This window comes from Phyllopteryx taeniolatus, chromosome 4, assembly GCF_024500385.1.
Source record: "Phyllopteryx taeniolatus isolate TA_2022b chromosome 4, UOR_Ptae_1.2, whole genome shotgun sequence".
NCBI classification, from domain to species: Eukaryota; Metazoa; Chordata; class Actinopteri; order Syngnathiformes; family Syngnathidae; genus Phyllopteryx; species Phyllopteryx taeniolatus.
Window position 1 is genome coordinate 9,348,168 of NC_084505.1, and position 26,657 is coordinate 9,374,824.

Consider the following 26,657-nt stretch of genomic DNA (forward strand, 5'->3'; position numbering starts at 1 on the left):
CGCAGGGCAAAACTAGACAAAATTATTAAATTAAAATGTATTGCACATTAGTTAAATAAAAATTTTACCAAAATAAATGTGCGAAAACAACCATTTCGAAAGGTTAAATGTAATTGAATTGTATTTAAATATTAAATGAAGCCGCTGTAACGTGCACATTTTGAACATTTAATTTTGTTGTGCTACGCATACCACTAGAGGGAGCACACGTACCACTAGCGGTACTTGTACCACACTTAGAACCACTGTCATAAAACATTAATTGTTAATTGATTATCGTAAACAAACCTTAAGATACACGAAGGGGGGGAACACATTTACTACATACTGTACTGGAAATAGAATGCTGAATTAGACATAAGATTGCTTCAAGTTATCTTGAAAATTTCAACAAATGTTAAACCCGCATCATCCTCACAATACTAAGTAGAGATAAAAAAAAACAATGTTTAAAATTACTTCCATTTTTCTGGGCAACAGATACAATTATCTGCAACAGCAACCTTTTTTTTATAACCCTGCTCTTCCTATTCTCCCAGGGCATTGCAAAACATACATTAGACTAAATAACGTTACGACCTGACATAAAATATTACATCGTACTATATTAAACAATGGTGAGTTTTATTTAAAGAAAACAAATCAAATCTTTGGAAGAGACAAGTTCCTGTTCGTAAATCAATTCCGTGATGTTTTCTTGGACTGTTAAATGTGTGTTCATAGTGGTAATTGTGTAAAAGCAAGGCTTTACAAGCACTCACAATTAGGCTTTACACGATCAGGATTTTTGTGGACGATCACCGATCAGCAAGTTTAAAAAAACACTAACCGATCACCGATCCGATCACAAGATGGAGCAATGTGTCCATTTACATGACTTGTTCATTTATTGTATATACTTGTGAACTGTATACTGAGTACTGTATCCATCCATCCATCCATTTTCTGTACCGCTTATCCTCACTAGGGTCGCGGGCGTGCTGGAGCCCATCCCAGCTCAAAATTATTCTCTAGCATTTTAGACAAAAGTTAAAACATCAATGATTCAAGGATTGGCCACTGACATCAATTTAGGTCAGATCAACATTACAACATGACAGAAATAATGGGCGCCAACTTACTATAATTAAATTACTTTATTGCAATTAAATTACTTAAAGAAATACTGTTAATGACATGCTTACTCTAACTTTCTCACTGTCCCGGCTATATGGACGGGTGTTGTCCAGAGTTTGCGTCCGTTTGGCTTTTCCTTTTTTTTTTTTTTTTTTTCACGCTGCGTTGCTTGAATGCGGCATGTTCCTCGTGTACATTCTTCAGGTGCTCGATCAAATTTGTGTTGAAGCATTTAGATGACATTCCCCACAACGTACTTCAGTTGTGCACAGACTGCAAATAACTTACATGTTGTTTATCTGAGACACCGCAAAATAGTCCCACACCGATGACGTGTTTTCTAACCGACAAGATTGAAAAAACTTTATTGGCCGTCAGATAGTTACAGTACTGCGCTAAAAGGCTAAAACCAAACTAGCTTTTGGATTCATATGCAACGGCGACGCAGAGTTAAATGTCTTGTGCGGATCCGATCGATGACGTCATTGATCGCATCGGCGAATTATGACATGAGAGCCGATCAGCCGATCACCATTAAATGCTAATTATCGGCCGATACCGATCACAACGATCAGATCGGCGTAAAGCCTACTCACAATTGAAATGTTGTGTGATGGCAGCCTGCCTGAAAGAATTTAGTTTGATGAATTGGTCCGTTTTCATTCCTTAACCTATAAGAGAAAGCTCTTTGTAATTCTTAGATTCGGGCAATATTTAATTCCTGTTGCGCTGAGTGATAGTTTACATTAAATAGCAAGCCAGACAGATCTGTACAGTAAACATGGCCTGGAGCGTCGTATAATATCATTTTGTATGTTTTCAGAGTCACTGATGCTATGTTAATTCTGTCATTCCCAGACCAGTGACCATGGTTCAGTTCAATAACATGGCCTCGGGTTCATTGTAAGCCAGTCTCCTTGGTTTCTTACAATAACTTCATTATAGCTTGTTGCCGTGGAAACCACTCTTGCTATGTCCCATTTTGCCATTTTAGCATTTAGTGTGTCAAACATTGTTAAAGTTTGGTCCAAATAAACTGTGGGCTGTGTTATTCTTTCTTTAAACTGCCAAACTGTTCTCTTTGTTTGATCGAATCGCTTGTTTGTTCTCAAGGTTTAGTATTTCAGCAAAGAACATTACCACTTCACAAAGCCCGAAGGCCAAACTAAAACCTTCAACAGAAAACATGGCATGGTGTCTCTCTCTCTCTCTCACACACACAAACACATCTACACACACACACACAAACACACTTACACACACACACACAAAAAGAGACAACGGCAACAACACTTTCCGCATTAAATACAGTATTTCCAAAAATAGTTGTCTCCACTCCACCTCATACGGACGCTAGCAAGTTAACTGCCAAGCCTATTTGAATGATGCCGCTAACCAAAACAACAGCACCTACCGGGGCTGAAATTACATTGTGGTGTTGCTGCGAGCTGCTACTTGGATGTTGTAAACAAAATCAATGTGCTGTGCAGTATTGAAGATGATCTCAAGCAGCATTCCAGTCACATCGCTCCCCACTGTTGTTCGTATTAATTGGGTTCTGTCCAGTCTGTCTCCGTCTAGCCTGCTTAAGTTCTAACCTTTTATACATTTTATTTATGATAGTCATTTTTTTAAACACATACACTGACTGTATATATATATATATATATATATATAACAAACAGAACATTCAAAATCTGTTTGTTCTAGTACTTGATTTCTGAACATGGGCCAACAATGGTATCTTTTTTTCTTTTAACACTGATAAAGGTGGGGCTTTTTTTCCTGTTACATTCAATGTCATTTGAAAGACGGTTTCACTGTTATATTACCACAAAAAAAATTTTAAATCATAATGCAACTAACTTTTGCACTGGTGCAAAAGCACATGATTTGGTCGCACTCGTTTTTGGGGAGGTACAGCAGCACTATGTATGTTAATATATATATTAATGTGTATGAACTGAAGTTTAAACATTTACATAAATACAGAATAATGTAAACTACATGAAATTCACATTTCAAATAACAGTAGTAGTATTATTCGGATTTATCGATCGTGCATAGAGCATAAAAACGTTTTTATATTTGAAAAAAAAAAACCGCTGTAATTGCTTTTTGTTTCTTTTTTTGGGAACAGTACAACAGGCAGTGCTGGCAACATGTTTTTAAAGACCTTAGCCACTAGCCGCATGCTGTAAAAAATTAGGAGTTGGCTCAAAGAAAAAAAGAAAAGATGTAACTATTTCTACTGATATTTTGAAGGTATTTCAATTTAGCTAGTACATGTACATGGCACAAGACTCATCTAGCTAAGTAGAGATAAAATTACAAATATCTGAGTACAGTGTGTAAATTGTTACTTTGTTTTAAGTTGAGGAAACATGTTTTACATTGTGGGTAGTGAGACTCATGACTCGATGCGGTGACTGTGTGTCCAATTTCCACTGAGAGTCGGAATTTATAAAGCTCGCAACACGGAAGGCCAGAGTTGTGGGCTCCCAGCTCTTCTCAGCCTTACAAACATACAACAAAACATGTCACTATACAGGTAGTATTTTATGTGAGAAGCAGACAGCATGAGTTCAAAGTCGGGCTTGTAACATGCATCTCCCTTGCCGAGTTGGAGATCAGACTTCAGGAAGAGGGAGTGATTAAAAAAGTGGGGTGGACGGATCAATGTCATGTCATTATGAATCTGAGTGGGTACCAGTACTATCTGTGCCCTTTTCAGTGGCACCTCCTCTCCTGACGACGCAGGGGACTGCTCTGCCATGCGAGGCTCACTCTTGCCGTGGCGAGGGGTCGAAACGCGCTTGCGCGAATGACTGTTGGTGGTTCAGAATAACGAGAAGGCGCTCTTTCTTCAGAAAGGACAGCATGCAGGTGGAGGAGATTGACTAAAGCAGTGAAAAAGATGGCGTCTTATATAGTGAGACTGTGTTTTGGGAGCGTTAAAACATGGACTCGCGAAAATGCGACCACATGAATTATTTACTCGTGAAAGTGCGACCACATGAAATTTTTACTCGCACATCCTGAAAAAAGGGTCGCATTTAGGTAGAAGTCTCTATCCCTGCAATGTGCAGTTTAACTTTTATGATACATGTACAGGAGAATATCATAAACAGGGGTGAAGGAAACAGGGGTGATGAAGAAGTGATGGGTAAGTACGGCATCCAGGAAAGGAACTTGGAGGGACAGATGGTGGTAGACTTTGCAAAAAGGATGCATATGGCTCTAGTGAACACTTTTTTCCAGAAGAGGCATGAACATAGGGTGACCTACAAGAGCAGAGGTAGAAGCACGCAGGTGGATTACATCTTGTGCAGACGATGTAATCTGAAGGAGGTTATTGACTGTAAGGTAGTGGTAGGGGAGAGTAAGTTTAGGATGGTGGTGTGTAAAATGACTCTGGTGGTGGGGAGGAAGATTAGGAAGACAAAGGCAGAGCAGAGAACCATGTGGTGGAAGCTGAGACGGGACGAGTGTTGTGCAGCTTTTCGTGAAGAGGTGAGACATTTGTTGCAGGATGCAAACTTAACATCATTCTCACAAATCGCATAAAAGCTCCACACAGCAGACATGTTTGGGTTTGCTGCTGCCGTGCGCCTGCGCAGTCTGAAGGAAGGGGGAGGGGACACTGCACTACTCCGTTGTCGTATTTTACGCTTCATAATGCGCCACACATTTTCAATGGGTGACAGTTCTGGACTGCAGGCAGGCCAGTCTAGTACCCGCACTCTTTTACTACAAAGCCACGCTGTTGAAACACGTGCAGAATGTGGTTTGGCATTGTCTTGCTGAAATAAGCAGGGGCGTCCATGAAAAAGACGTTGCTTGGATGGCAGCATATGTTTCTCCAAACCCTGTATGTAACTTTCAGCATTAATGGTGCCTTCACAGATGTGTAAGTTACCCATGCCATTGGCACTAACACAGCCCCATACCATCACAGATGGCTTTTGAACTTTGCGTCCATAACAGTCCGGATGGTTCTTTTCCTCTTTGGCCTCGGAGGACACGACGTCCACAATTTTCCAAAAACAATTTGAAATGTTGACTCGTCGGACTACAGAACACTTTTCCACTTTGCATCATTCCATCTTAGATGAGCTCGGGCCCAGAGAAGCCGACGGCGTTTCTGGGTGTTGTTGATAAATGGCTTTTGCTTTGCATAGTAGTGTTTTAAGTTGCCCTTACGGATGTAGCGCCAAACTGTATTTACTGACATTGGTTTTCCCTAAATTCATTGCAATTGTACGTTGAGGAACATTGTCCTTAAACTGTTTGACTATTTTCTCACGCACTTGTTCACAAAGAGGTGAACCTCGCCCCATCTTTGCTTGTGAATGATTGAGCAATTCAGGGAAGCTCCTATTATACCCAGTCATGGCTCCCACCTGTTCCCAATTAGCCTGTTCACCCGTGGGATGTTCCAAACAGGTGTTTGATGAGCATGCCTCAACTTTCTCAGTCTTTTTTGGCAGCTGTCCGAGCTTTTGTTGCAGCCATAAAATTCCAAGTTAATGATTATTTGCTAAAAACAATAAAGTTTATCAGTTTGAACATTAAATATCTTGTCTTTGTAGTGTATTCAATTAAATATAGGTTGAACATGATTTGCAAATCATTGTATTTTGTTTTTATTTATGTTTAACACAACGTCCCCACTTCATTGGAATTGGGGTTGTACTATATATTAATATAGTCATTGATGATGTAGTGGTGCATTCGCTTCACTTCGGTGTAGGCAGTGTGGGTTTAGTTCCCACTCAGTGACAGTGTGAATGTGAGTGCGAGTGGTTGTCTGTGTCTATATGTCCCCTGCAACTGACTGGCGACCAGTTTGGGTGCAGTCCGCCTTTCGCCCAAGTTTGCTGGGATAGCCTCCAGCAATCCCGCGACCCTAGTGAGGATAAGCGGTATGGAAAATGGATGGATAGATCTGTACCAGCCCGTTGGAAATAATTTTGCTTGTCTGTGCTTCCTGCAACCCTGAACAGGATAAGCGGTATTGAGAATGGATGGATGGATGGATATATTAATATACTTTTGAACTTATAGGCTCTTCCTCCTTGAGCGTTCTGATCAATTTCCAGTTTTCTGATGTGCGTGCTATGTTTACTGTGTAGCTGTGCATTATTTTCTCTCTTATTACCTACTAATTTGCGATGCATAGTTGATTACTGTCTGCTATAACGCAATTCTAGCCAGACATCTACTACTACTGTACTACCAAAGCTTTGCACCTAAGCACTTCGGTGCACCACATTTCACGTTAGCTTAGCAGTTAGCAGGTCTTCTCCGTATTCTCCTGTTATGCCTGGATCAGACTACCAGACCAATTTGGTCTTTCACGATTGCACTATGTCAGACTACTGACATAAAACCTTGCCGTATCTCAAACAGACAGTGGCAACACTACACGTCTTTTATGATCACTGGGCTTTATCTTGTCAAAACAAACACTGTCGGAGAGGCAGAACCAGAAAACGTGTCACCGGTCAATGCGACCGGATAGATCCGTTACCATGGCGATGATAACAACAATGGATCATTCCAATGTATTGTATTGTGTTGGGGAAAAAAAGAACAAAAGAGGAAAAGCGTGGTATAGTCAACGGTGCTCGGGAGTCGGCTGTCCATTCAAGAAGAGCTTGAGGTATGTTGCCTAGCAAACTAATCCTAGCACTAACGTTTGTATGTAAACAAGCCGGTGTTCTGTCGAATCATGCTCCAAAGCTTCTGTAAACATTGGTTCGTGCTCGTTAATAAATGTTGACAACAGGAACCAAGTACGTTGACAACGGCAAGCCCGGTAGGCGAAGCGCCGGTCACAATACGCAATCCGATTGGTCGACATCGAGGTGCGCTGTCGGAGAGTTGTTGTTAATACATCACACTACACGGAAGATATTACAAAAAATCAAACATGCTAGACTTTTCATTTTGGCGTCATAGGGCTATCGTAGGCCCAAATCATTGGTCGTGGATTATGTCATAGTACAAGAGCTTATGTCGTTCCCGACAAAATATGTCAGACCAGATCTGGGGAATCGCCCGCCGTAGTTAATGGGCCAAATTCGGGGCTAAAAAGATGTGCCATGTCCACACAGACGTACATATAATAATGTCATCAACAAGCGTTGTCGCGATTAGTTGTTAGAATCCAAATTTATACCCTCTATCGGATATACTATATCAACCAAGCACTCCCCCCCCCCAGGTCAAACACAATAGCCAATAGCTCTGAGGAAGAACCAGAGGGTAGTCAAAGTTGTGGTGGTGTAATATGTCTGTGTGGAGGCTGCATTGCTTTCATGTCATTAATTTCAACCTTCACTTTCATTAGTGAGGACTGCCCTTTACGTAGGGGTAACGTAGTCAACAACGGCGCACAATTTTCTCTCTCTCAAAAAACTACTGATTGTTGCAATACGCTGACTTGTGAAGCTGTTAAAATTACTGAATGCCACTCGTGAAATTCTTCATGAAATATACACAGGGAAATAATTACAGCTCCAAATGGTAATTCTGTGCTAATGTTTAGCAAATGCAGAAGTGAAGATCAAGAAAAACTTGTCTGTAACTTACAGTCAGGGACTGTTGATGTCCTGCCAACTTCTCGTGTCAAATGTTCGGATTTATCTTTTGCAAGGCCATAGTGCATTCCAATTTTTTTGGGAAAAGGAATAAAAGTAAAAACCAGCCGTGTGAACTAGAAATATAAATAAGTCAAGTGCTGTGTGGGACACATTTCTCACCCACACAGCTCTACTGTGAAAGCATACTGTACCTTATGTACGCTGTATCATGCACACTGTGAAACATATGGGTGCATCTTCTGATATGCCTAAAATTGATGTTGAATGTGCAGTACATATTTGTCACAGAATGACAGCTGTGCAGCACCATGCCTAGACAGGTTTTAGTCTTGCTTTCCAGAGAGGGCTGTAATGGAATGAGAGGAAGGACAGGTAAGGCATTTTAAGTGTCCTAATGACACTTTTCCCCAACACTTTGCTCTATACATGAATAAGTTGCCCAAATGTGGCCCTAAAAAGCCGACAAGCTTCTTTCAAAAGGCATTGCAGCACGAATGGAAAACAAACCACTAATGCAGTCTACTCAGGCTTGCTCAATGCTAAGTGAAGACTGTAGAAACCACCAGTCCAATGGTTTTATGCTATGCAGCAAGTGTCGACCTTGCAAACATCAAGTGAGCGTTTAGGCGCTTGATAAACACTCTTACATTCACACTTAAGGACAATTTTGAATATTCGATTAACCTACCGTGCATGCTTTGGAAAGTGGGAGAAAGTCGGAGCACCCGGAGAAAACCCACACAAACATGAGGAGACAATGCAAACGTCATAGAAAAGAGAGCCCAAATTTGAACTCAGAACCTCAAGACTGTGAGCCAGAAGTATTAACAACTTGTCCACCATGCTGCCTCAACTGCACAAGCATTTCTAGAAAAATATTTTGGAGTGGTGTTGAAAAATCCATTCTGTTGTTGTAAAGATTTGGATAAAGGAGTGGATATAGAAACTGATTTTCACTGTTCAACATTTTGAGTCACTATGGGAAATCCACTTTGGGAGTCTGTCCTTCTGTGAACACAATATCGCTTTTGACAACAGTTAAACCTTGGCATAAGTCTATGGATTACTTAATACCATTCAATTTTATTTATTTTAAGCAGCAGATGTTTCCAAATGACTTAGGAGTGTCCTATTGCAGTTTTCTTATGTACAGTATACATTACATTACATCACATCGGATGTATTAGCTTTCTTGCTTATGTTTTTTTTAAATGTGTTTTTTTGCACTGAGCTTGTGCTGGCCCAGTGACACTTACGTTGCTTCACAGTTGTCCCGATGTGATGTCCAATTGAGAGGTTGCAACAGACCGACTTCAGTGATCTCATATTACTTTGACCACCAGACCAACCGTTTAAGCTCTGACAGTATGTGGGTGCGCATTGGCACCAAGCGTGAAACTTGTATCCATTTGTCCATGTATTTGGGTGCAATTTGGATCCTATTAAGTGTCTGCCCAAGCAGTGTCACCACACTCAGTGATAAGAGCAGTGGCAGAACCAGGCCATCTGGACACTCGATAACCAGTTGAGACCAGACTTCATTCGCTCCTTCAATAACTGTCACTGTGCTGTCAACATGGACAATGATACAATCTGTCTTAACTGTTGTATTACTTGGCCCCTTTATGTCGTTGTTCTGTCTCCATGTGTCAATGTACTTCATTTTACGACCAATCTCATGCCATTCTTGACTTCCTTTTTTTGCAGTTTGCTGTTTTGTGGTCCATAAGAGGTGCCATGAGTTTGTCACATTCTCCTGTCCAGGAGCTGATAAGGGGCCAGACACAGATGTAAGTAACTCAGTTTAATCTGTCATTTATATGGTTGTAGAAAAAAACATTTTCTCCTTAGGGGCTAATGGTATAATGAATACATATCAAATTGAGCTAAAGAAATTCACAGAATTTAAGTATTTTTGCTGGAAATGAGAAAAGAAGGTGGTGAAAGACTAAGAATTAGTTTTTTCCCCCCCATTTTTGAAAATCATTAATATTTCTAAGCAACTTTTGCAACTTTCTAACATGGCATAATGTAACGTGAGATCATCAGGTGTGCTCCATGAAATTATCAAATAACGCTTAATTGGTACATTTACATTTTCTACACCGCTTCTCCTCACGAGGGTCGCGGGCGTGCTGGAGCCCATCCCAGCTAACTACGGGTAGGAGGCGGGGTACACCCTGCACTGGTTGCCAGCCCATCGCAGGGCACATATAAACAACCAACCACTCACATTCATACTTACAGACAATTTAAAGTCTTCAGTTAACCTACCGTCCATGTTTTTGGGAAGTGGGAAGAAACTAGACTTTACGCCGATCTGATCGGTGTGATCGGTATCGGCCGATAATGAGCTGATTTTATGCTGTTTGGCTCTCATGTCATAATTTGCCGATCCGATCAATGACGTAATCGATCGGCTCCGCACAAGACATTTAACTCTGCGTCGCCGTTGCGTATGAATCCAAAAGCTAGTTTGTTTTTAGCCTTGTCACGTGTCTTGTGGCGCAGTACTGTATCAATCTGATGGCCAATAAAAAAAAATTATATCTTGTCGGTTAATAAACACGTCATCGGTGTGGGACTATTTTGCGGTGTCTCAGATAAACAACACGTAAGTTATTTCCAGTCTGTGCACAACTGAGGTACGTTGTGGGGAACGTCATCTAAATGCTTCAACACAAATTTGATCGGGCACCTGAAGAATGTACATGAGGACCCTGCCGCAACGCAGCGTGTATTTAAAAAAAAAAAAAAAAAAAAAGGAAAAGCCAAACGGACGCAAACTCTGGACAACACCCGTCCATATAGCCGGGACAGTGAGAAAGTTAGAGTAAGCATGTCATTAACAGTATTTCTTTAAGTAATTTAATTGCAATAAAGTAATTTAATTACAGTAAGTTAGCGCCCATTATTTCTGTCATGTTGTAATGTTGATCTGACCTAAATTGATGTCAGTGGCCAATCCTTGAATGCCCCCTAGAGGTCATTGCTGTTTTAACTTTTGTCTGAAATGCTAGAGAATAATTTTGAGCTGGGATGGGCTCCAGCACGCCCGCGACCCTAGTGAGGATAAGCCGTACAGAAAATGGATGGATACAGTACTCAGTATACAGTACACAAGTATATACAAGTAAATCATCAACAAGTCATGTAAATGGACACATTGCTCCATCTTCTGATCGGATCGGTGATCGGTTTTTGTTTTTTTTAAACTTGCTGATTGGTGATCGGCCCCAAAAATGCAAACTAGAACTAGTAGACATTCCAACAGCTTCTTCCCTCTTGCGATCAACTTCTTAAACACCTAACCTATAATTCCATTACAACAAGCTGGCAATTTTTTTTACTTGAGTTCGTTGTCACATTTCTGTGGGGCCAATTATGTATTACTCGTGCACTCACTGTAGTTGTCTCGCCATGCATGCTGCACTATTTGCATATACTGGCCACTCATGCCAGAGTTGCATCTGCTCCATTTGCACAAAGTTTGAGGAGTATCTGTAACATTTGTACAACCAACATTGTCCCAGATTATCGCACTACTCGTCACTTTAAACCGCATACACTCCTTGAAGTCTCAGCGCCCCTTGCACAATGGTCATTGCACCGGTCTATTGCAATATTAGTCATTCGAACTGCTCTAAGTGCTAGAGGACTCTGCATCTTTTTGCACAATTGTTTTTTGTCAATGTCTTTATGTTTCCAAAGTATTGTACTAGAGCGGCTCCAACTACCGGAGACAAATTCCTTGTGTGTTTTGGACATACTTGGCAAATAAAGATGATTCTGATATCCTGATCGTGTAAAGCCTAGAGGATACCGGAGTACCCAGCGAAAACCCACACGGGCACAGGGAGAACATGCAAACTTCACATAGGCGTGGCCGGATTTGATCCCGGGTCCTCAGAACTGTGAGGCGGATGTGCTAACCGGTCGGCCTGCGGCTACAATTTACTTAACCTAGTTGACATTTTTATTTGGTTGTGTGCTGTGAGATTTTTGAAATGTAAAATACTGTATGTGCCCTGCTCAAAGACAGTTGTGAAAAACTGATCTAGCCTTTTGTAATCAAGTCTACATTTCGACCATTGGTTATGCCTTTTAATGGAAAAAAGTTATAGATAATTTTAGATATGGAACTGTCAAAATTGAAAATAACATTTAAAAATATCTCAAAGGTAAAAGTTACAGAACAAATACAAATTAATATCAACAATATGGGTTATTCAGAAGAAAATTCCTATTGCATGTACAATATGGCCTTTGGATTTAGTCGAGCAGGTGTGGGAGTGACTCGCAGCAACAGCAGCAATAATAGCAGCAACAGCAGGAGCAGGTGGATAATTCAATTCATTTTATTATCAAAGTTCCACTGAGGTCCCTGGGTGCTGCCATTAGGAAATGGGATTGAAATATTCTACTTAGTGCGTCACTTCCTCCACACAACCCTGGAAGAGTAGATTATTCTCTCCTGATAATGCAGGTTGTGATTTCAAAACATGTTCAAAATCTCTTGAGCTTGCTCTCAGAACAGTGGTGGAGTTCAAGGTTTAACTCTAAATAATAAATCTAATCCAGTAGGCTTTAGGGGAAAAAAATGATTGGCAGATTAGGCTGCCATTAGCGGGGAAGAGGCTTGGAGAATACATTGGAAGCGGGAGGGGGGAGGTGGGGTGTAAACGGAATGCTGGCAAACCAGCATATTCACTTTACTGGGTCAAATGAAGACTTGGAACACAGGCAGCATACCTGCAACCTCTATTTGAGGACAGTCCAGTGTTATTTTGTTTCTGTTACATTGTTTTAAATATATAGGTTTATATATACATTTATATTTTTTTCCCATCAAAATAATTTGAGATGCAAAAAAAAAACAAAAAACGTCATTCAATGAGTTCTCATCTTCATTGGCTTTTACTTGCAGGCGTGTGCAATCAGCCACTGCTTGCCATGTGTGAAACTCCATGTACGTGTCTGCTTGGGGGCTGTGATGCGTATAACCTTTCAGCATTACAGAAACCTAACTTGGCCTCTGTAATCGGAGACAAGGCAGACTTGTGCCGTTCAAGATCATCGACCGGGACTCTTAAAATAGTGCGCTACAAAGATGACATCGAAGCCCTAGCAGCCAAAAATAGTTTGAGCTGGGACAGTTCATGATTCAAACAGTTAGTGGGGTTCAAAGGGGTAACTTGCTTTTGTCCCAATAAAATTGTTTTAATGCTTCTTCATAGTCAATTTACAAAGAGGTCTTGAATCTGAGTTAGTGTGGACTTTTTTGTGATTTTCTTTAACACGAAACATCCATCAATGTTTTTGGTCTACTACTGTATATCCAATTTTACTTCCCCTGCGTTCACTATCCTGAATGGGCATTACTTACATAAATTATGCCATTTTAAAACATGATCTTGATGGTGATCAAGAAATTACCTCACAACAAGTGGTCATAAATGGTTGTCTGTGCTGTTCTGAGTTGCAAGAAAGTTTTTTAAACCCTATGGAATTACCTGGATTTCTGTACAAATTAGTCATAAAATATGATGTGATCGACATCTAAGTCCCAACAATATACAACTACACTATAATAATATATATTACTAAAATTACACTAATACCACCCAAATTGTAAAGATCCACAGTGCAGGTTGGAAAAAGCATATGTAGCCCTGGGCTAATGACTTCTCCAACAGAATAATTATTAACTTGCATGAAGCTGGAAAGGGCCTCAAATGTATCTCTAAAAGCCGTGATGTTCATCACTCCACAGTAAGACAAAGTGAATATAAATGGAGAAAGTTTAGCACTGTTGCTTGTCTCTTTAGGAGTGGCTGTCGTGTAAAGATTACTGCTATTGAGTTCTTTGGAAGGAACACACAGTACAATGGGTTTAGAAGTAAATGCCCAACACCCAACCATCCAACCTTATCTCGACTATGAAGTATGGTGGTTGAGACAACATGGTTTTGAACTGCTTTGATCCTTCAGGGCCTGGACACATTGCTTTTATCGATGGAAAAATTAATTCCTAAGATTATAAAGACATTTTGTAGGAGAACTTAAGAGCATCTGTTTATCAATTGAAGTTTAATAAAGGATGGGTGATGTAGCATGACAACAACCCAAAGGACAGAAAAAAAATCAACAACAGAATGGCTTCAACAGAAGAAAATACGCCTTCTGGAGTGGCCCAGTCAGAATCCTGACCTCAACCTTATTGAGGTGGTGTGGCATAACCTCAAGAGAGCAATTCAAGAATATTGCTGAACTGAAACAAATTTGTAAAGAAATAGTTAAAAATTCCTTTGACCTCAGTGTCCGACATTTAGCCTCATGGTGGCCCTATGGGTAGCACCGAGGACTAGGACAGGGTATCACTTGCTCTAAAGAAGTTATCCATTATCTTTTTAATATACATTGATGTGCACTTTGTAGTGTTGTTGCCATGGGCAACCACACATATTAAATGGAAAGTTGCCTCCCAGGCAACCAGTCCAAGAAGAAACTCCGATGTCAAGTAAATAGCCTTAAGATCTGCAGTTTCTAGGCTACCTGCATTGAATGACTCACATTGATGTTTTATAACACTCCTGCTGGAAAAGAATGATCTTTCGTGGGGAGGCTAACATGAACCACATGATCTTTTTGGTTACTACTCATCTTGCACCGGTAGATGCGATCAGACTCAGCAAGATGACTGTGAGTGCCTTTAAAGCTGCAGTATTTTTAAGGACACTGTAAGCTGCACATTCCTTCCATCCATCCATTTTCCATAGGGCTTATCCTCACTAGGGTCACGGGTGTACTAGAGCCTATCCCAGCTAACTCTGTGCGAGAGGCAAGGTTAACCCTGAACTGGCCGCCAGCCAATCGCAGGACACATATAAACGAACAATCATTCAGCGTCACATTTACACCTACGGGCAATATTAGAGGCTTCAATAAACCTACCATGCATGTTTTTGGGATGTGGGAGGAAACCGGAGCACCCAGAGAAAACCCACGCAGGCACAGGGAGAATATGCAAACTCCACACAGGCGAGGCTGGACTTGAACCCGGGTCTTCAAAACTGTGTGGCAGATGCACTAACCAGTCGGCCACCTCAGTTATGTTGCTTATTTTGCTTATTTCTACTAACGTGTTTGTGTTCACTGTGATGGGTTAAATGCAGAGAACAAATTTCGTGTGCATGCATGCATGTTCATGACAATAAAAGATGATGATTCTTCTTCTTCTTCTTCTCATTAGAGTCAGGGGTGAGCTTTAGCGTCTTCCAGCTGACTTTGGGTGAGAGGCAGGCGGCTATTTATGAATTCACCCATTTATATTTTTTAATGCTTTAAGATGCGACAAGATGGCACCAATTCCCTGTCTAAATAGGAATTTGTCTGAAGTGGTGGTTTGTAGCACTAATATGGTAATTGCTCTGCTTGCTTGGATAACAACTGACCAGATTCTAAAAATAGTACGTCACACCTGGTCGTATGAGCCATGGCGAACCGAGTAGGTAGCACGGAGTTAATAGGGACAATCGTGATTGAACCCCTGTCAGGATCATACTCTGGTGAAGCTAACTGATCAGTATTGCTTCATGGAAACAAGGCTTAATGAGTACATCTGTCTTTTTCTGACTGTGACTAAAGTGGCATTACAACGGGTGGTTTAGGCTTGAATCTGCTACAGCAATTTATTTAACAAAATGTTCCTCTTGTTGACTGCCAGGTCTAATGCTAGCAGCAGCGCAAGCGAGTTCAGTGTTTTACAGGATAGAAGCATCAATAATGCAGAAGCTTCCCCTTTCACCACAGGGCTCAGCAGATGAAACTGAGAGCTTTGCTGTGCTTGTGCTTGTGTTTGTGCGGGTGCGTGGCTGCTGCATCATTGATGTCCACTTAACCAGCAGTCTACTGTATATGACCTGGGGCAATCCACACTGATTTGCCCTTTGCTCTCACTCGCTCTTACACACACGCAGACGCACGCACGCACGCGCACACACACACACACACGCACACACACACACACACACACACGCACACACACTCACACACATATCACTAGACGCATGGATGGTTAAATGAAAATATTCCATTATATTTGGAATTGGCTTGACAAGTGGAAGCAAGGCTCAGCTCGGGTAACATAATTAAAATGTTTGAGATGTGATCTCTAATGTTTAAAAGGGTAAAGCACACAGGAGGAGACAGTTTTGACGGAAGCGAGTTGGTCTGAGAAACAAACTTTGTGGTGAAAAAGCTCGGAGCACACATTCATCGTTACAAGGAGTCTCCTTGGGAATAGAAAACCAGATTAGGCGTGGGGCTAAATGACAACGTGCGCCACAGCATGGTTGCTTGTCACAGGCAATAGACCCTGTCATCTGTTGTGCGCTTCCTTCAAGCGAGGGGAGGGTGTTGGCCATCTTCTTAAAACAGACCATTGACACCCCACTGTGATGTTCACTATTTCACAAGGCACTTGGCAGTGCAAAACAGAAAGGACACAGACTATGATGTGATGTGTGTGCACTGGAACAAAAAATGCTGACTTACTACAAACAGATTGTTGACGTTTGCTATAGCAAAATAAAATATGCAAATACATCTAATATGGACAATTAAAACCACCATATTTAGTGGCAGACATTATTAACAAAACTGAATATTCTTGGGACAAACAGTGGTTCTCAACTGCTGTCACCCTGGGACCCTCATTTCTCTATTTTGGCAAAAGTAGAAAATAGAAGAATATACAAAATGTATTTTTTAAAATAGCCTCTGAAAACATGTATGTTGTATTTTTAAACATAACTCAATGCTTACGTTTCAAGGGCGATTTAGATAACATTTAGAAACGCGAGCATGAATATGGTAACTGCAGGTATAAAAATGAATGAATTAAGAATGACGTTTGTTATTATTATGTCATGCACAGAATTGCAAGCCCATCCAACCTAGGCTTATTAGACTTCAAATATTCAAATGATCTAGCACAAGATTTGTGTCAACAACAGGCTATCTTGTCTTCTTTTCCAAGGTTTAAAAATAACGTTTATAATTCTGAAAACATCAAAATTGAACTACCATTTTATATTTTCCTTATCTGACCAATGGAAGACATCAGAGTTATGATGGATAATATCATTAACAGATACTCTCTTCAATCAGCATTAATTGTACAATACAGAGGAACCTTGTTTTACGAACGACCCGGTTTATGAGTGATTCGGTTTTGAGACAATTTTTTAAAAGATAAATTACCTGGGGTTACACGCTATTTTCACTTTACTAACCATCTCGGCTTGGCCGCGCAAGGCTCAGAACTTTGTGAATCTTGTCAAAATAAGAGCAAGTATGACATGTTCAAATAAAGAGCGTAACTTCAGAATAATTATTTGCAAGAAACAAACAAAATACAGATAATACTTTGTTTTAATCATATGGTCAGAAGCAAAAGCACGTATTGTAAAAATGCAGTATACATAGAAGGGTTTTCCAGAATTTTTAGGTCAACTTTGGGGGTTCGTATTATACATGGGTGCACATTATACACAAGAAATTACGGTCATCTTTTCTTTCTAGGAAAGTGCAACATCAAGTTTGCCTTCTTTTTCTGAAATGAACCATGTATACAGGTGCAACGATAACTGTGATCAGTCTGAATGATTATGCCGTTTGTTATTTCTGTGGCTACATTGGAAAAATTTAAATGCCGCTGGAAGTTGTGTTTGTACCATGCTAGTTTTCTCTCTTGCTGTAGTGATATTCCTGTTCATGAGACGCAGTTTCAAATGATTGTGACGTACCGCCAAAAGCAAATTGCTAGCCATGATTTTCACTAGCCAGAGACTACAGTGTATTTGTTCACTCAGTAAACTAGTGGTTAGAGTGAAAGGCAGTTACACTTCCTGTCCCTTACCTATTTTTTTCCATGGCGGAGCGCTGTTCGCTTCTGTGCCGTCCTGAAAAATCAGAATACGAACACATGTACGACCACATGCACTGTTACACCCCCAGTAGTAGCATTTCTGATGCATGACTGTCAAAATAATGTTTTTTTTTTTCTTTTTTTAAAAAAGTCCGACCTCAGAGGTGCATTAAATATTTCACTGTACTATGGGTCCTCAGTTTACGACAGAGTTCAATTCTAACAACAATAATGTTACTTGAATTTATACAGTCCGCAACCCACCAAAATGGGTGTGTGACCCACCTTTGGTTGACAATCAATGCTTTGGAATGTCTTTATCCAATCTCAAGTAGCATTCACCCATTTGAATAGTTAAGTAACTTAAATGCAGAGAAACAAACACCAAATCAAAATCAATTGTAGAAGTATTCTTTGTTTGCATTCATTGGTCCATTTCCCACGGGAATATTTTGCCCATTGCCATAAGGCACAGGAATATTTACAACAAAGAAACGTGCCATTAGATTAAGATGCAAAGGTAAATATTTTATTCATAGGACATTTTCTATTGTTGCTGATACATTTTAAAGCAACAAGGTGTATTTCTTTCATTCCCATAGCGAACGCACACCACAGACAAAATTCTAATATAATGTATAAAATATAAATGAATAAAACATTATTTAAATTCATGATGTACTACAAACCATGGAACCATAGCGAACACACACATACAAAAATAAAATATAAATTATTATTTAAATTCATAATGTAATACAAACCAGGGAGCAATGTTTATTTAGAAAATGTTTTGATTACCTACAAATTTTAATCATATACCATGAAGCCCCTTATTCATACCTGGGCCAAATTTTTTAGTTAGTATTTTTTAAATCATCTTTTAGCTTGAAAATTACACAAGAAACAAGACCACATTCATTATGGTTTCATTTTGCCAAAAGGTTCCATAGCAAAAAATATTCATAGTCTTAAATAAATAGAGGAATATCCAATATTGTAAACGTACCCAATATATTGTTAAAATTATATTTATCCTTATTCAGTCTAACACCACTTTAATCTTTTGCCCCTTCCATGTGTATTTCCAGCCAGAAAATACCCAGTAAATATATAGACATACAAAATTAATATAAAAATTAACTTTCACTCTAAATTTAACCAGGTCATGAATCATTGTCTTTAACTGTACATTCTTTGGCTTAGCTCCGTTAGCTTCTAACAATGGTTGCAGCTTTAGATTTGAATTACCATCTTCATTTAAAAGTAATTCAGAAGAAGAAAATAAAACAGCTTTATTCCTCCCAGAAGGGCAATTCAATTTCACATTCTCTAGTTGTGTTGAAAGAGACACAAACATAAGAGCAAATTAAATTGAAGAGGAAGCCTTCATTAAAAAAACATGTTCCTTACATCAAAATGAACAATGGTTCTATTATAATTTCCTTTATATTGTTTACTAGTTTACTAGTGGAAGGCCTTTGTTCATGACATTCAAATAAGAGGAAGATCATTATTCTTGTTAACTCCTGAAAGAATAAATGCAATGTCATGACATAATCTAATAAAAACACACCGACAAGCATTCCCCAAACCTTCTTTATGCCTACACTCGACAACATATTGAGATATCGTCATATAAGAGATCACAATGTGCTCATAAAACTTCAAAAATGCAGTGGAAGTCAGCCCGCAGACTTTATAAAGATCATGTTTTGCGTTCCCTTGCCCTGGAAATGAAATTTTAAAAAAACAAGCAAGAGCAATTATTATTCTCTCTGTGATGTTTATGGAATGTGCTTAAGAGGTCGATGAACGTTCTTTTCCTGAAGAATGGACATGCATCCCAATGATCTGGTATATGCACTAAATAGGTTTAATGCAAGATGAAGCACATGACCAACTTTATAAATGAAAATGATGTATATTGATATTTGTCCAACAGTAAAGGTCTTATCAAGGCAAATATATACAAACTATACCAGGGCTATTCAATTAAATATTCGGTTGGGCCTGCTTTTCAGACTATGGACATGAGCTGGGCTGGACATTTTTAGCAGACAGTGAGCAAAGTTAGCCATTTAAAAGAAACACAAATACTGTAGATAAGATAACAAACACACTTAATTGTTAATGCCCTATTTCCACATTCAAAAAGTGTATAACAAAATCAAAGAGCAGTACTTACACTAAACCTCTGCTGAAATACTGCTTCTTAAAAGTTTACGTTTCAAACACATAAAAACTAAGTCCTGATTAGAAGCACCGTATTTTGTTTAGGTCACAGCTGAAAGTGCATACAAAAGTAACTCGCTGAATAGCAACTTTTCAGAACTCAAGGTAATTTTCTTTTGAAATAACAAAATAACAGTTTTCCTGTGTTCAATGTCCCTTTATGGTCCCACAAAGATAAACAGTGGGAGCAATAATTTACTTTGCCCCTTTGAAATAAAATACCGACCCTGCTGACATCCAAATGCATGATACAGCGCAATTAAGTGAACTAACAAAACACCTTTCTTAAATGTTTAACTTATAATGAATAAACACAAACACAAAGTCATTCACATTCATACTTGCTGCAACACACTGCTTTGATTCACTCAACATTAAGCATTCCATCTCAGCTCAGATAAATGTTTGTCAGTCCACTGAGGACTAAATGTATGATTTTCCTCACGGATTTTTCATTTCAGTGTTGTAAAAGACTGCTGTTTTCACAGCAGAGTGCTGTTTTTTTTCTAATGTCAACTTTTCAAACACGCCTCCTCCACAACAATTCATTATGGGTTAGTTGCTAGGTTATATGGTAAGTGTTGCATTCCATCTTTGTACATTTGTTGGAATTTTGGAAGAACGTGTCAATGTTGGTAAAAGATCATTTTCTTTTTTTCTCACCGGACCCAAGTCCAAATCACTCGCCATTTGCTTTTGGCCCACTCAAGTATCGCTGTCGGGCCACTAATCGAATAGGGCTGAGTGCCCCAATTTACAATGTTTTAGAGTTACGAGTAGAATAACCCAACAAACTAAGCAAACCTGACATCAGCCACTGTTGTCACTCACTAGGCCACACCCCTGAAAGGCACACATCCAAAACATGAATACTACAGTATGTACAGTAATTACAATTTCTTTAAACAGTATTTTTTTACACTTTAAACATTTTTATTTCTTATTTTTTTACATGTTTTGTACAACACAGTGCTGTTTTTTTATGATTAAAAAACACAAAATAATTACTTTTTTAGAGCTGGTTTGGATCAATGGCTGAAAATCTGATTTGATATAAACTGAGTTATGAGCTAGGTCATGAACAAATTCAATTTGCTAGCCAAGGTACCACTGTATATACAGTGTGTGTAAATTTTCCAGTTTAAGGTTCATTGATTGACAAAATGTTGTCCAATGAGGATGGAATTTCCAGTGACTTTTGGTCAATCTGGTTGGTCACTAGCGGTCCCTTCGGCTGCCTGCGAAGGGTATTCATAAACTGTAGGATCCTAATGAAGGGTAACAGTTGTGGAGTGTCTCTTGCTAATAGTCTGTGACATGCTGTCTAAAAGGAGGTTTGATCAAGGCTTGGCTGTAGGGAGACTCTCAAGCACATGCACTCAATGCTTGTGTGTGTGTGTGTGTGTGTGTGTGTGTGTGTGTGTGTGTGTGTGTGTGTGTGTGTGTGTGTGTGTGTGTGTGTGTGTGTGTGTGTGTGTGTGTGTGTGTGTGTGTGTGTGTGTGTGTGTGTGTGTGTGTGTGTGTGTGTGTGTGTGTGTGCGTGCGTGCGTGCGTGCGTGTGTGAGAGGATGGGTAGGCTAATCAGACACTGATGTACCATTTCCTGGTGAACGTTTCCCTTTAAAGGGCTATTAGAACTCGTTGTAAACCTGCAAGACATTGTCAACCTAACCTTTCAACACCGAGGCATTTCTTCAGAACAGAGGACCCTATTTGTAATCCCCACCCACCCCCTTTCACACATGATTAAAACACATCTGAAACAATCTGAGGTCGCTAATGAATTTTAAGTAATTTGCATTTGCTTAACAATGCCCTCATTGAAACGTAGGAGAAATTCAAGTTTCAGACTTTTTTATTTAGATGTTTTTTTTTTTCTTCTCCCAAAATCATAATTTCATTGAATCATATACCTTGTTTAATTAAATTTTGCATGTCTGCCTCACAGTCCAGAGGTTCTGGGATCGAATCTCGGCTCAGGCCCTCTGTTGTCTTCCTCCCAGTACATGCGTGTCAGGTCCTCTTTGTGCCCTTTAATTGGCTGGCAGCCTGATGAGGTCAATCACTTTTGAAAATTGATAAATGGGTAATACCTTTGAACATGAGGCTGTTGCAAAATCAAAAGCAACTCAGAGGTTGACCGGGGTTCCTGGAGGGACTGTAAAGCACATCTGAAGAACAAGAAATTATTAATAAAGCCGAAGTCACACTTGCTCATGCAGGAACGTCACATAATTGATGTGGTTGTTCTTCCCACCAGTTGTTATTTATATCTGATAGACTCCAGCTCACCCACGATAAGGATAATAAGGACAAGCACTATATAAAAAAGATGGATGGATGATTTCTTTTTAAAAATGTTTTATACTGATTATAATCCCTATAGCAGTGGCGTCAAACAAATTTTTGTCGCAAGCCACATCGTAGTGATGGTTTCCTTCCCATGGCTGTTAGGAATTTGAACTCATACAAATGTATGATCATCTCATGTTATTATATATGCACAACAAATTATTACTAATTATTACTATTATTCAATTTGTTTTAAAAGGGGGATTGATAACAAAATAATGCTTGCCATATGTCAATGTTATTAAAATTCAAGACAATTTGCAATATTGGTATTTAAGAAGGAAACATGATGTCGACACAAATGATTTGCTTTTGCTTGCCACATAAAATGATGTGGCAGGCTGGATCTGGCCCCGGGGCCTTGTGTTTGACACCTGTGCTATTGGGGAAATTCGATGTCCACCCTGCTGTATACATGTTGTGTTGTTAAGCAATATGTAATTATTATTTCATTCCCAATATTTTTATTGATACAGAAGATAGTTGTTGATTAGTGCCTGATTGTTTTTTTTCTTCATTACAATTTTCAAATCTCAGGCCTCCTCGCCACACAAATGTCTTAGTCAGAAGACAGACTAACCAAAAGAGCCACCGTTTTTCATTAAATGTTGCCAATTCTGGTCAGCATCATGGAACAAAGACCGTAAGGCTCCAAATGAAGATGGATATTCAAACAACAACTTTGTGTGCCATTGGAATCCCCACTTGTCAGGCGGCCTGATCCTCTCTTTCTGTTCTGCTTTACTTGAAAATGTAAAGCATCACGTCCCCCGTGTCAAAAAACCTGACAGTACTGCTTGACCTGTTCAGTGACAGACTGACTACATCGTGTTGGGACCTGCATATCGCTAACAGCCACACCGTACTCACATACACACCACAGCTTGCTTGTGGCACAATTAGGAATATGATCATAGGAAAAGCAAAGAAAAGCATTCTATTGAGTGAAGTGCACTTGTCCACCACTGCAAACCATGATCATAACAATAGACCTATACTGTAGTTCAATTAATACCTCAATGACGGTGTCAATCAAACTGAGCATTATTAGAATCTCAGTTTATTTATTATTTATCAGAAGAATTCATTTTAATCGCCTTTTTGGGGGCCGAAAAGACGGAAAACTCAACAATTTATGCAAGTGCATGTATCCCAGTGAAAATATAGGTACAGTAGTTGTGCAGTTTCGAACATGACCCCGGCAAAACCCATTCAGTATCACACCCTGGAAGGTTAAGCAATACAGTCCCCACAGGAAGTCAGCCATTTTGGATTAAAGAATCCATTTTAGACGAATTCCAGAATTCCTGTTTTGACAAACTCCTACTGGTAATTTGCCCAAATCCTATGTCCCATTTGAAACTCAGTATTCTAGACTTGTGTTTTCCCAACCTTTATTGCTATTTTTTTGTATGGATGGCAACAGGTTAATTGTACCTTCTGCGATCTAGTGGGAGAGCATGTCATTGTTTTGCTTTGCTGGAAATCATTGTGCTTCCTCCCACAGTCCAAAAACAATTTTAGGTTCAGCCATCTACTGTACTACTTCATTAGGGTCCCAGTTGATTTGCGGGGTGCACCCAAGTCAGCAGTCAATCGCAGGGAACATATAGACAAACAACTATTCACCCTCGTATTTACCTATGGACAGTTTCAGTCTTCGATGAATCTGACATGCATTTTTTAGGAAGCTGGAGTACCGGGAGAAAACCCACACAAGCGGGAACCCAGAACCTCTCGACTGTGAGGCAGACCATCCTCTACTGCACCATGCTGCCATCTTAGGTTCAGTAATACCATGTTAGGCTCAACGAATACTAGGGCTATTCAAGAATCGGTGGTGACTCGAATTGGCTGAAAAAAATGAAAGTCGACTAAGAATTTTTGGATTCGAATCACAATGAATCAAAGAATGACACACTACTTACTTTATTCTGACATGGACTTACTGAGCATAGTTTCTGTGCATGTGCAGTTGTAGTTATGGCCCTCCACCGAGATCTCTGTGGAAGGAGGCGTCCGATTGTCCGATATTCATGGCAGCGCCACAACTGAAGCCGAAAGGATAAATTGCCAAATTGCATTGCAACCACGGCAGAATGAATTAGCTAAAATTGAGCCAACACAGCGTGGCAAATGACGAGCGCTAGCTAGCTAACTAGCTAGAAAGGAGGCAGTTGGTCCAAGGCAGCGAGGACTTACGGCACCGACAGGTGCAGAACCAACCCGGGTTCTACCTTTGTCCATGGTACGATGAGGGATGCTGATTAAAGTAATCCATTTTGAACTAAAAGGAAAAGCTTTTTCGCAGGAAGAAGTGGCAGCCAAAACACATCAGTATACTCTCTTTAGGTTTCAATATATAGTTTCCAAATAATCAAATTGGAATTTTTTATTTGTTGGACCATGACATGTCTTTATTTCAGAATAGTACCAGGAGTAACCATTCGATTCAGATTCGTAAGTCCATTCGTTATTTTCAACACGACTAACTAATTGCGATTTCCGAACCCTAATGCATACTATGTAAGTGTCTTTCTGTGTGTACTGTATGTATTGACTGATTGAAGGGTAATCAGTCCGCAGTGACGTTGTCTCCCTCTTCTCCGTCACCCTGACTTAACAGGATGGGCGGTATTGAAATGGCTGGATAAGTGGGTTGGGTTGGGCCAAACTGTGGTTAAAATGTCACATATCACTTAGTGCATTGCTTGCAGATAAATGTTAACAGCTAGCACACAGGAAGGAAAACCCCCTGTGAGCTGCAGTTGCAACCTGCCCTCCCTCTCAGCACTCATCAGCTTAGTGAAAGGCCAAGAGGAATGAGGGTGGTGATTTATGCGCTAAAAATAGTAACCCTGTCTAGCTTAACACCTCCGGTCGAGATAGATGATAACTCCAGTTTGTTCTCGACAGACTAACCTTTTAAACTTTGGTTCCGCTTGTCTTAGTTCATGAAAGGAAACCTCATTAGCAACCAACCTGTAGTCGGTTTCTTCTTCCCAGGTGTAGGATAGATGTTCTTGCATCTTTTTCGTGCATGTGTCTCTATGAGTGAGTGGGACATTTGATTGAATTTGATTGTGACATGTAGTGTAATTGAAGTGTAACAATATTGCCAGAGCCGTGTGACAAAATGACACATACTTTATTGTCGTTATGTTATTAAGTGCCGCATGAATTAACGTACACAGTAACTGTCAGAAATTGTTTAACTAAGGCAGCTGTCTCCCTATTAGTCAAAAAGCTACGAGATACAGTATACTGTGAGAAAAGGAGAATTATTATACAGCTGCAGCCTATGTGGAAAGTGTGAAATTATTTTCAAAAGTACCTTAAACAGTATGGTACAGTAGCTTGCTGTGACTAAATTGAATCTTAGTGTTTTGTCCATTTATTTTCTATCGCGCTTGTCCTCAGTGTTGTAGGTAAGCTATAGCCTATCCCCGCTGACTTGAGGCGAGAAGTGAGGTACGCCCTGGACTGGTTGCCAGTGAATCACATGGCAAATTTGACTGAATTGGATTTATTTACCAACACTCCTGGTCATAATGTCAGTCATTCTAATTGTTGATTATGGTGACATAATGTTCAGGTCTGCCTCCAAATCCCTCCTTCATAAACTAGATGTCGTGTACTATAATGCCATATGTTTTTTTAACTTCAGTACTCACCACTGCCAGCTGTACTCCTTGGTAAACTGGTCCTCACTCCAGTCTTGCAGACCAACTCTGGTTTATGTTGATTTACAAAACTGTAATTGGGAAAACTCCTTATTTACAGTCATTGTTAACTATCCATCACAGTACTCCCAATCTACAATGCGATGTCGCAATCCCAAAAGTCCAAACTTCCTTTGGCCACTTCTCTCTTCAGTTTTCTGCTGCAAATGACTGGAATCATCTGCAGAAGAGCTTGAAGCTCAGTTCATTCGTCCCCCTTTCTGCTTTTTTAACAGCTTCTTAAAAACAGCTGTTCAAGAACACTGCACTTGCTTTGTGCCACTTATTATTAACATGCATCACTGGAATTGTTCTTGTATTTCCGTTGTTTTCTGTATGACATGATGTTGGATTGGTTGTTTTGTTTTTATCATTTTCATGTAATTGCCTCTTATGCTGCCTCTTGGCCAGTTCGTCATTGTCGATGAGAACTGGTTCTCAATTGACTTACCTAGTGCAATAAAGGTTAAACTAAATATAAATAAATAGACAACTATTCAACATTCACACTTATGGACAATTGAGATTCTTCAATTAACATTAGGGATATGGGAGGAAGCCGGAGTATTGGGAGAAAACCAAAGCAAACACGGGGAAAACGCAAACTCTACATAGAGATTCCAACCTGGCACCTCTTTGATTGTGAGGCAGATGAGCGAACCAGCCAGGTCACCGCTCATGCTGTATTAGGAG

General features: G+C 39.8%; 1 protein-coding gene across 2 annotated transcripts in view; it reads left to right on the forward strand.

Moving 5' to 3' along the window:
* Positions 1-26,657, forward strand: part of LOC133477529 (protein kinase C alpha type-like) — a 176,930-nt gene that overhangs the window by 52,596 nt on the left and 97,677 nt on the right. For both annotated transcript variants that reach the window (XM_061772371.1, XM_061772372.1), the window contains exon 3: positions 9,432-9,514. In XM_061772371.1, coding sequence (XP_061628355.1) covers positions 9,432-9,514 — 83 coding nt within the window. The remainder of the gene's footprint in view (positions 1-9,431; positions 9,515-26,657) is intronic.